The sequence below is a fragment of the Cydia splendana genome, chromosome 26 (genome assembly GCF_910591565.1).
Source record: "Cydia splendana chromosome 26, ilCydSple1.2, whole genome shotgun sequence".
Lineage (NCBI taxonomy): Eukaryota > Metazoa > Arthropoda > Insecta > Lepidoptera > Tortricidae > Cydia > Cydia splendana.
In genome coordinates, this window is record NC_085985.1 from 9,134,214 (window position 1) to 9,146,545 (window position 12,332).

General features: G+C 38.1%; 1 protein-coding gene across 1 annotated transcript; it reads right to left on the reverse strand.

Moving 5' to 3' along the window:
* Positions 1–232: 232 nt before the first annotated feature.
* On the reverse strand, positions 233–8,197 carry LOC134803117 (gastrula zinc finger protein XlCGF52.1-like). Its single transcript, XM_063775824.1, has 3 exons — positions 7,745–8,197; positions 6,783–6,926; positions 233–1,291 (listed from the first exon to the last, which is right to left on the reverse strand). The coding sequence occupies exons 1-3, from the start codon at positions 7,899–7,901 to the stop codon at positions 594–596; spliced, it is 999 nt and encodes a 332-aa protein (XP_063631894.1). The 5' UTR covers positions 7,902–8,197; the 3' UTR covers positions 233–593.
* Between the last annotated feature and the right edge of the window lie 4,135 nt (positions 8,198–12,332).

The window sequence follows — 12,332 nt, forward strand, 5'->3', positions numbered from 1 at the left end:
AGCCCTTACAAAGCGCTGCTTTTTGCTAGTATTATAGTTTAGTTAGTTCTTACGAGTATTATTATATTAAATATATTAAGAACGGGTTACTCACATATTTTAAGTCGAAAAACGCTCGACATGTTTCACTCGGTACCGAGGAGTGTCATCAGGAGCTTGCTTTACGCGAGTGACCCGTTCTTAATATATTTAATATGTCTGTGTCTCACGGAAGTTTTGTGAGTATTTTTTTTTCTTCTTCGCGTAATCCCAGCATTTTGCCACGGCTCATGGGAGCCTGGGGTCCACTTGACAACTAATACCATGATTTGACGTAGGCACTAGTTTTTACGAAAGAGATTGCTATCTGACCTTCCAACCCAGAGGGAAAACTAGGCCTTATTGGGATTAGTCCGGTTTCCTCACGATGTTTTCTTTCACCGAAAACCGACTGGTAAAATCAAATGTATTTCGTACATAAGTTCTGAAAAACTCATTGGTGCGTGCCGGGTTTGAACCCGCGACCTCCGGTTTGAAAGTCGCACGCTCTTACCGCTAGGCCACCAGCGCTATTATGTTTAAAATTAAATAACTCTTTGCTCAATACAACATTTTCAACTCCAACTGCAATCCTCATTACGTACAAGGAACGCTTTCTCGTCAGAAATACTCATACAAAACTTCCGCTTAGCATGCCTGTAAAAAGTATCCTTTCTAGAAAACTGCGTCCCGCACTTGTTGCACGAATATGGTTTTGTCGCACTATGAGACAACATATGCTCGTTTAAATCCGCAGACCGAACGAATTCTTTACTACATACATTGCAGGGATATGGTTTTTGCGTATGCGTCAGCAAATGTATTTTCAAACTATATTTCTGTTTAAATTGTTTTTGACAAGTGTCACAAGTGAAACGTTTTAAATTATTATGAGTGTGTCTATGGTCCTTCAAAGCGCCGGCGTTGGAGAAAGATTTTTCGCACATTTCGCACAAATACGGCCGTTCGCCGGTATGGATTCGCGTATGCCTTTTCAACTCATACGCTTCCTTGAACTCCTTATTGCATTGCTCGCAGTAGTATGGTTTCTCAGAGTGGAATCTCCTGACATGGTTCCGTAGCTTCTTCCTTGTTAGTAAATCTTTGCGGCAAATGTTGCAATGTTGTTTCTTGTGTGTTTGTTGGTGGTTCCTTAAGTTGTTGATTCTGTTGAATACTTTTTGGCATACGTCGCAAGTGTGCCGTTGTGTGGGCTGCCTTCTTTGTGGTTTCTGAGGGGCGTTTCGTTTTTGCTCGGCTTGTTTTAGTATACCTGGAACAAAAAGTACGTTTAATATATTTACTGTACTCTGGCATACCCACTTTGTTAGTAGAAAAAAGCGGCTAATTTAAAAAGACCGGACAAGTGCGAGTCGGATTCGCCCACCGAGGGTTCCGCACTTTTAAGTATTTGTTGTTATAGCGGCAACCGAAATACATCATCTGTGAAAATTTCAACTGTCTAGCTATCACGGTTCATGAGATACAGCCTGATGATAGACAGACAGACGGACAGCAGAGTCTTAGTACCCGGAACCCGAAAATCATATCGCGGTAGACCCGTTTGTGTAATTAAATATGTATGTAAACATTATTCAAATTTACCATACAAACCATAGATGGGAACGAAAGGTCCGATTGCTGTGTCTCGCTCCAACCTATGGTTGTCACCTTAGCCGAAGCCAGTCGCGCAATGTCGTGGCCAGGCCGTTCCGGAAGTTTAAAGAGCCGCGAATGTGGTTTTCAGTGGTTTAAAATCTCTCAAGGGTTAATTTTATGGGTGACGTAAAGAGCCGCGGCTCGCGCGCCGCGGTTTGCCGACCCCTAGCGTGTGGTCGAATAGTCGGCCAAAATTGGCATCTCTACTTGCATCCCATCTCTCTCACACATCCTTCCCTTGTATTACCATTTATTTCTCTCATATACGCTTACTGTAGTATATTTTGTATGTATAATACGTCGCTCTACTGAGCTGTTTCCACAGAGGGTGGATCGAGGAGGAAGTGTTTCTATTGGTTCCCGACAAATATATCCTTCATATTTAATTACACAAACGGGTCTACCGCGATATAATTTCATTGTTAACGTCGGAATTAAAGGTAAAAACAATGAAATTATATCGCGGTAGACCCGTTTGTGTAATTAAATATGTGTACAAAACGCGAGAGTTTAAAGTGTTAAATATATCCTTCGCTACGCATTCTCGCACATCTCTGGTAGAAACGTAGCCTTAGATTGGAAATTTACTGGTAATATTCCCAAATGGAAAAATACTATAATATAATATGAAATGTGAATTAGGTCAAACACAAAACTTGCCTTTGAAATTTTTATGAAATAAAAAACTGCGTGCGGTTTTCAAACTTTTTATTTATTATAAACATATCATGGTTACCTACAAAAATAAGGAACGAGATCAGGTAACGTTTTTCTTGAAAAATAAAAATCGTAAACTGATATAAATGTTATATACTAAGAAAAAGTGACCAAGGCCTTGGGGCTGAAAACGAAGCAGCGTCCTCTGCTATCGCGGCATGTGCTGTGCCATTCGGCCACCGGGCCACAGCGGCATAGGTCGAATTTTTATTCAAATGCAAGCTTTTATTCAAATTGTATGTATGTTCGGGTCAAATATTGTAAGCTAAATTATACCCACTTTCAATTATTCGACTCATAGTCTAATAAAACATGGTCTTCCATTCCCAGAGTGACACGGGCCTACGTCACAACAACATGGCCGCTATATATAGCGCTATCGCATATTATCATATAGCGCTGTCGCATGATGACGTAAGCCCGTGTCAGTTAGGTGACCTAGAAAAGACGGGAATGGAGTACCAGGCGGAGTATATTATTATACCATGATTCGACTGAAACTTCACAAACTCGTACATATGTATAGTCTGTATCTTTAGGTATTCAAATAAAAGTAAACAAACAATTTGTACATTTTCGGGTAGTTATAACATTTATTGATTAACCAACCAAATATTAAACCACCTGGATCTGTCACTGAACGACCTGACTTTAACCTACATTATTTGATCGTGTAATGTTTTCATCTACCCTCAACTGGCTTAAGGAGCCATTTGAGGGTAGATTTTGTTTACTTTTATTTAAATACCTAAATATACAGAGTATAGGTGATAATGCAATGGTACCATCAAGTTGATCTGGTGATAGACAAAGGAGGTGGCCATAGGAACTCTGTGACAATATCAATGCAACGATGTTTAGGTTTGTTAGAATTGTCTTCATAAGTTTAGTATTAGTTGCCTGTTGAAACAACTGTCAGCGATAAAAGCCTGTATTAAAAGTAAAATTTTTTGACAAAATACTTATTTCTTTGACTGTTGTAGATACACTTTTTATAACTCTATTCTCAATTCTTTATTCGTTCATCACAGGTACAGTCGCCATCAGATATATCGGAGCGGCCAAGGTGCTCACAAATATCGGAACACGCCTCTATTGTCAGGGCGTTAGAGCGCGTGTTCAGATATTGTGAACACCTTGGCCGCTCCGATATATCTGATGGCGACTGTACATAAATAGGTGGTAACTTAGTATTGTAAGGAACAGATATGATGCGCCTTTTGGCGTACGAAATAACTTCTTATTATCTAACTATATACAATATTTTTTTCACCACACCAGCTCGGAAAGGCTTACTTTGCACTTCAAAAACTGATAGCAAAGTTGCACTTTATTCACATGTGAGGCAAAGTAATCAAAATCATATGCAAATTTTGAGTTGTTTTATTATGTTTGCTGGTAGAATTGACTTTTGATTGATGATTTTGGATGATAAATATTTAATAACATTCATTTGGATTTGATTTGGTTTGATATTTTACATCTAATATTTGCTTCGGGTTGGTGTGGTGAAAAATTTTGTGTTTCCCTCGGGGGCAAATTTTGTTTAACCCTCGTGCTTTGAAACCCTCGCAACGCTCAAGATTCCATTTTTCGGGTATCAATATTAGCACGAGTGGTTAAATAACAACTTTGCCCCCGAGTGAAACAAATAACTATTTTATATTATTTACATGGGCAATGAGAAGGCTTCAGTGAGCTTTTAAAATGTCCTCACAAACCGCATTCGGTATTTTGCCACTAGATTCAAGGTTTTTTATTTTTTTTAACCGTTTTTGCCTTAAAACTTTATATTTTTCACCCTACATTTTTACGTGAAAAGGAAGCTCGCAAGCGCAATGTTCGAAGTTAACTTAACGATATTTTTAACTTTTCTCCTTGTAAAAACTAAAATAGATGTCATATTACTAATGAAAAAGTGAAGAAGCCCTTCATTGGTGCAGGCCGGATTCGAACCGGCGTCTCTAGCTACCCCGCCAGGCCACGCCTGGACCTGTCCCAATTTCTCGGCTACATGCCATCTTAGAGAGACTACGTGTCTTTAACCAACTCTAAATGCGAGCAGTCGCTTGCACGTCCTATATGAATCCCTTACGGCAGCATTTCCCGACCTTTGGCTCGCGACCCATTGGTGGATCGCGAGCGAATATTAGGTGGGCCCTGAACCTGAGAATCTGAGCGTTACCAAAATATTTCATAATAAAATATTATAGGACATTTTTACACAAATTGACTAAGTCCCACAGTAAGCTCAAGAAAGTTTGTGTTGTGGGTACTCAGACAACGATATATTATAATATATGAATACAAATATATAGAAAACAACCATGACTCAGGAACAAATATCTGTATCATCATACAAATAAATGCCCTTACCAGTATTCGAACCCGGGACCACCGGCTTCATAGGCAGGGTCACTACCCACTAGGCCAGACCGGTCGTCAAACCCCCCATTTCATGCCCCCTTTTTAAGACGGCCAAGAGGTGACTCCCGAATTTATCAGTTTTTTTAAGTGGGCCGACGCCCAGTCAACTTTGGGAACCACTGCCTTACGGGATTACGATATTGCGAGAGATTTTCTCCTTTTCTCGTTTTTTCGCAGCTTTTTCTCGCCAGATCTCTCTTGCTTCCTTTTGTTCGCGGGGACTTAAATCTCTGATAGTCTTAATTAAACCCTTTGTTTTCTTCTCGAAGTATCTTTCTCGGTCTTTTCTCCTTCTTTCCTCGAGTGCTTCTTCTGACATTTTAGCTCGCGCCCGACGATTGCTCATTTTTTTTTCCTCTCGGCGAATCTCTTTTTTTTCTTCGTCGCTTAAATTTATTCTGGACCTGACTGACCGTGCCATCTTCTCTGAAAGAAATAAACACCCATAATACTATTACAAGTATTAGAACAAATAAAATTATTTTTCAGAAAATATTTTAAAGTAGTATTTCTGAACTACTTGATAAAAACAAATTAAAATATTTTCTGAAAAATAATTTAATTTGTTCTAATACTTCTAATAGTATTGATTGGCAGCGCCATCTCTCTCGCTAACTCGGTATCACCTGAGATGATCCAGATAGAAGGTCCGAACCATACTGTTCTACCTTAGGGATGGCCAGGGGGCGCCATAAGCCTTCAGTAAGAAGTGTATATACTTGGAAAAATTCGACCTATGCCGCTGTGGCCCGGTGGCCGAATGGCACAGGCACCTACCGCGATAGCAGAGGACGCTGGCTCTATTCTAGCCTGGGGCACTGGAGGCCTTCGTCACTTTTTCTTTAGTTAGTATATAACATTTATTTCAGTTAACACCCATAATGTTTGTTAAGAACCAATACTGTCCACTTAATTCGAAAACGCAAATCTCAATTCGCAAATCAAATATACTTGTAAATAAGTATGTATTGTTAATATTGCACACCTTCTCTGGTAGTTAAACTATGGCACCAAAAACATTATACATACATGTAGACACATGAACACTTTATTGGTAAATTTTGTGTTTGACCTGACCCAAATGCAAACAGTGTGTGTGTGTGTGTGTGTGTGTGTATGTTAATGTGTGTGTGTGTGTGTGTGTGTATGTTAATGTGTGTGTGTGTGTGTGTGTGTGTGTGTGTGGCCGTCGTACAATACGTGAACATATAATGTGTCCATACACATTATATGTTATCCATATAAAGCAGTGTATGTAACTGTACATAATTAGGCATTAAAACACGACTGTAGATTTATGAAACGAGCGAAGCGAGTGTCATAATACGATCACATGTATCATAATAAAGCTATTTATGTAGCAGTCACATAAGTAACCATTATCATATGTTTTAGAAACGTGATAGAAACCAATACTAATTGTAAACGTGCTTGATGCAGCAGAAATACAACAAGAAATAGTCGATTCATGTAACCTTAAGCATTATAGTAAGCATTCTGTTAAAATAATAGCCTCGACATATCGGTACTCTGTATTTCGCTAAGATCCCCACGTTACAGGCTGAGCTTAGTGTGGGGATCACTGTACGGCCTCTCTTGTAATATTAATTTCTTGAAATAAATATTTTGTATTTTTGAATTATTTTTTTGAACTTTTTACTTACTTTCAGTAGAGACAAATATGAGGACAAACTTAAGAATGTCGAACTTCAGTCCTTCTGTTCTGCAGGACAAGATTTGAGAAGTGTAGGAAGAAAACCCTTCTAAAATGAAGGAGGCCTACGGCCTACCCAAAAGGGTAGAGACGGGCTAAAGAGAGAGAGAAAGAGAGTAGGAGTGTGTGTGTGGAAGAGTAACCTGCAGCTCCAACTCCAGGGAATTGGGCGGAATGAATGCAACAAACAATAGACAGCCCACCTGTAGTTGACTGCGGGTCCCTGCACTACATCTAAGGTACTTACTGCAGGCAATAGCCGCGGCTGCTTTCAAATGCTTTGGCCTGAGCTCTCTCTTTGCCTCTGGATTGGGGCGTGGTGTGCTTTTGCCCTGCGGGATGGGGCATGGGGTGCTTCTGTCTTCCCAGAAGGGATCTGCCTCTTGTTCAACTGTCAAGCAAAATTAGTTTTGTCAAAAATGATATTTTTGAGCTTTTATCGCTGACTGTACTTTTCTTTCGATAGCCGGGCTAGCACATGATTGGTGTGATATCTCGAGATAGACTACCCATCCCTCTTTTATTGACATAGTTAGAAAAATACGGGAAGTCTAAATAGCCGAAAGGGATAGTGCCATACATTAGAAAGGGACAGCATGATTTGTCCCTGAATCGCTGTCAAACTTCAGTTTAGTAGGAGGTGTCCTTTCTAGAGATGCACCGGATATTCGGTTACTATCCAGTATCTGGCCTATCCAGCCAATATTTTAATATCCGGCCGGATACCGGATAGTGACCTACTATCCGTCCAGATACCGACGTACTATCCGGCCGGATACCGGATATTAACATTGCTTGATTTCGGAGTAAACAAATTGGATCTAAGAACAGTCACGGTCATAATTGTATCCGTTTATTATTTTAAAACAATTTAAACATTCCACTCACTTACACGCGCACTCATTTCGAACCCAACGTTAACTACGAAACAGGTCAAAACCTGCACAATGCGCACCTGAAGAACCGGAATGTAGGTATAGTTCTGCCGGCCGAATATTCGGAGGCCGGATACCGGATAATCGGCCATTGGTCAGGCCGAATATCCGGTATCAGTATCCGGCCAAACAACTATCCGTTGCATCTCTAGTCCTTTCTGTACGGTAGTACCTACTATTATTTATTCTGTGGTCAAGATGAGCTTATAGGAATGTACGCGTTCTTACAGCCAAGTTTGTGCAAAGTAAGCGTGGTCAGAGTATAGCAACTCACCTGCCAGCATCCCCGACACTTCAGGCTCCACCACGATCTCTTCTTTCTCCTCATTTTCATATGTTCTGCCTTCCGTCTCACTCGCATTCGGGTGCGAACTGTCTTCGTCTTCACGTTCCAGTTCCACCTTTATGTATACTTCTACGATTCCACTCATTTTTTTTAAATGTTTTTTTTTAAAGGTGACTTAAGTAACTGTCTTATGCCCGTATCTTAAGATATTACGAATTTTACAGACTACTCAGGCCGGAAAAACATTTATTTCAGCAGCATTTTTTAGCTGAAGTAATGATACAAATACCATGTATGTAAACTACAGATTTTTGGCATATCCAACTGCTCAAAGCTTTATTATTACTTTTAAGATCGTTGTGAATTATATAAACAACAATAACCCAGTAAGAAAACAAAGAATAATACAATAAAATCTCATATATAAATTAGCGTATCAACATTAGAACATTACTCCTCGTAAACGCTATGACACTGACAGCTCAGTGCAGGTGTGGCCAGTTTTGAATTATAAAAACTACTATAGTCTGTTAAGTGATTTCCATCAATAAAAAAAAAAATCATTTATTATCAGGCAACTAAGGCCCATATATACATACCTTACAAACTAACATACATACAATAGTAAAAAAATAAATCTTACAAGCTAAAAATTATTTCGGCGACACGGCGGTTGTCAGTTTCTGCACGGCGGCATGTTCCGATGTAGGATTTGGCAGATTCCCACGGAACCGCCGAAACACCACACCACACCCTTCGGCCAGAAGTCCGCGCTCGCGATGAAAAGCGGCAGAATTTAAAAATGTAAGCGCGAAGGGTTATCGTCCGATAATATGAATTAATGTTGCGCTAAAGTTGTTTGAAAGACTATATATCAGTGGGTGGCCAGGGCTAAACCGCGAAAATCGAAGTTCGCAAATTGCGGCTATATGTGGTCTTTCTCTACCACTCTTAAGTAGCTAACACACTATCGCACCGCACCAAGGTCATTGTGGGACGCACCCATAAGTAAGAGGGAGAAAGCGATATCTCTTTCTCGCCTTCTGACCAAAGAATATAATACTCACTAGGAGAAGAACGGTAACTCCATACAAAAAAATGTCCCCAACCGTTTATACGTTTATACTAGTGGCGCCGTCTTTGTGTACCAATGGAACTAAAGTTGACAACCGGTTTAGCCTGGCGGGTATTGGTAGGTAGTAATTCTGTTGATAAACATATTTGTTATCTTCATATCACGAAATATATGCAAGATTCAAATATTACCCCTTGTTTGTGGTATTATCAATTGATTTAAATAAAAGGCATGTTTATGTTTATAACATTATATATATTATTTATTAAAAAATGTTTTACATATAAAAATATACACTGAAAACTGGCAACTGGCAACTTAATAAAAAAATAGACATTAATAAAGCGCATTCACAAAGTTTTCAGTACCTTTTATACAAATAACATTAGGCATGCCTACCTATTACACTTTACACACAGATACACTACACTTTACATACGGCATTTTACACAGATTTCCAACTTGTATTCATACATTTCTTCACGGTTAATTAATACGCTTTCCAGATGCGTTATGACTCGGTTCCTTCTGAACCCACTAAAGTTGTAAATTTCACTCTGGCTGCTTCAACAGCCGTTGCTCCGCATTTAGCACATTTTCTATGTGCATTGCTGTAATCCATGTAGGTACAGACTTACAGTCTTAAGTGGTACGTAGCGGTACACGTTATATGTATTATTTAAAGAGTGCATAAATAAAATTTTCGTTATGAACTTTAACCACAGCAGTTGGACAGAGTCATTGACAAATATATTTTTTATTATGGTGGGTAGACGTACCTACCCTCCATATATTTTATGAACATTGATAAAGACAGTTGGAAGCAAATATTCATTATAAAACTTAAGGCGACGGTAGCGGTGGGTAAAATTTCAGATTCTGTCAATTTACCCCATTTTACACACAAGCGCACTTCACGCACACTACCTCACTTTACTGGGACAGGTCAGTGACCCATCATGTTTTTTTTAAGATTGGACTTTTAGTTTAGTATTGACCACTAGCCTCCTTTGAGGGTAAAAGCGTTCCATTGAAAGATGAAAGAGAAACAATGCATTTAATCTTGCTTTCCTTGTCTGTTCATGTCACACGTGACGTTCTTACCTATTTAATTAATTTGATTGTTGACTGTTTTACTACCTAATATTGCTTTGTCGAGATACGCGTTTTGTACAATTAAAGCGAATAAAACAAGATGTCATTAAGTCAGATGTAAAATGTTATTTACTACTCTATACGGTTTTTCATAAGGTGCAAAATCCATTCAATAGGAATTTAAATAAATAATGTTTCAGCAGGGTGGCAATTCCATTTTGGCGGATAAAGCGAAACAGAATAGTTCTATCGAACCTGCTTACAAATTTTCACGAGAATCAGTTGAGAAATGTGATCTGCAAAGGAGAACATACAAAAGCATTTTTGCCCAAGCTGAAACGGAGACCTTTGCTAACGCTCGGCCAATGATGGTTTAGGTACACCTATAAAAAATGGTTGTCCCTGCTGTAATTTTAATATCTTTATATTTCAACGGTATAGTTTTGCCTTCAAAAATAATCGGTATCGCTAAACAATAGCGGTACCTTACTACTTATACGTTCACGAAATCGGTATCTGCATAACTTGATTGTTAGTAAACTAACCTGAAAAATAATCTCAAAATCACCGAAACATTTATGTACAGTCACCTGCAATAATATGTTACGTCATTAGCGCCAACTTTGCCTCCAGGGAAACTTTGCCCAAAACGACAATTTTAAACAAATTCGTTAATGTAGAAAAAATTATAATAGTTATGGCCACCCTGCTATTTTTAGTAGAAAATAGGTTATATTTCTGACAAAACTATATACCAAACTTGTGCATATCTTGACTTGGGAATTTAGAGTTTGAGCGAGTTGTCTAATATAGGGTATATTTCGGCGGGCAAAAAATTGATAAATAATGAATGCAAGTAGAAAAAATTGAGAACCCTTTGACAAATATTTCCGGGTTTGAGGTTATAACACATGAAGCATAGATTATGTCTATTGAGATTTAAACAAATACACAAAAGTTTTAGCGGTGGGCAAAGTAATCCGGTAATTTGGCATCTATACCACCAAAAACGGATTAGGGTTGTCACTTTCATCTAATTTACCCAACTTCGCAAGTAAAAGAAGGTTATGTTTGTACACTAAAATAAGTTTATAAATATATACTGTATTTAATTTGTCTTATTATCCTTTATATAGATGTTTTATCCCGTTAACGAATGAAAAACACAACAATAATCATATTTTTTGCCATTAAACTATTGTAACAGATTTTCTCAAAAGTGACAACCCTAGCCTTTGTAAAATGCTTAGGCGAGCCTTATTTGGAAATGGGCAAAAACGGGTAGGCAACATTGCCCAGCAAATTTATTTTAAAGTTTTTACACTTATCGCTAAGTTATTAACAGGGAATGGTAGGATTGCCCAAAACCTTTAAGTGATCCTTAGACATCATCATCATACGAGCTGTAGTTATTTGAATACCAAATTGACGTGGGCAATGTTGGCGAAAACCCCGGATATCTTGCCCGCCCTCTAAAACGCAAAAAAATGAGTAAAAACACGATAAAAAATATATTTTTTTTTTCAAATAAACTGATGCGTTTGATCACAATGGACGTGCTGAGCAAAAAAAGTCATATGATGTGATGTTTTTTGAGAAATTCGTTTTAAAAAATAAGCGGGCAAAGTTGGTGATAATGACGGTACCTACTCTTCGAAGGCCGCAAAAATATGTGACATGGTCTTATGGTTCTACAAATAAGATCGTGTCAGATATTTTTGCGGCCTTCGTTGTGTAACATAAATTGCAGGCGACTGTACATTTGGAATAATTATTTTATTTAGTTTCAACGAAAGTTTCAAGTTTAGTACGAAAATACTTCAGATATGCAATATGCACAAAATGTAGACCTAATCGAAATAAAACATTGCTTTTTATAGGTAATTTATAAAACATTCGATACATAGGTATACATAACAATAACTAGAGCGCTATTGGCCTGTAAGCTTCATCTCGCTCTCCAAAGCCGCAAAAACTCGCTAGTACTTAGTGCTGGTCTAGCCGTTATTTTTTCTTGAAGATTTTCAGAGAACAGCACGTACACGCATTATACATATAGACGGAACGAACCGCATAATCATTATCATTTATTCGTCGCAATCCATGGTATTACAGATCTAGGTACAAGACTTTCAGGTATTACTTATACGAATTACATAACTCTTCCTGTTAATAGGCATTATTTTAAGATAAAAGTTCTATAATATAATACAAGATTACAATTGTCATCAAAATTCATTGACGTACATAAGTCAAATACGTTTTTAAACTGACGCAAAATGATACCAGCATAATAAAAATTGATCCCAATCAGTAAATATGAGTCTTTAAACTTTTTTCATTTTAAGCGAGTTTTGAAGGAACATAATACTTAAATTCGACTGTAATCGTATTGTTTTAAGATAG

What these genes read in the sequence shown, in the direction of transcription:
- LOC134803117 (XM_063775824.1), bottom strand. Translation starts at nt 7,901, where the DNA reads ATGAGTGGAATCGTAGAAGTATACATAAAGGTGGAACTGGAACGTGAA. An exon ending in AGTGTCGGGGATGCTGGCAG is followed by an intron (nt 6,927 to 7,744) that starts GTGAGTTGCTAT and finishes TTTGCTTGACAG; the next exon opens with TTGAACAAGAGGCAGATCCC. An exon ending in AGCCGCGGCTATTGCCTGCA is followed by an intron (nt 1,292 to 6,782) that starts GTAAGTACCTTA and finishes TTTTTGTTCCAG; the next exon opens with GTATACTAAAACAAGCCGAG.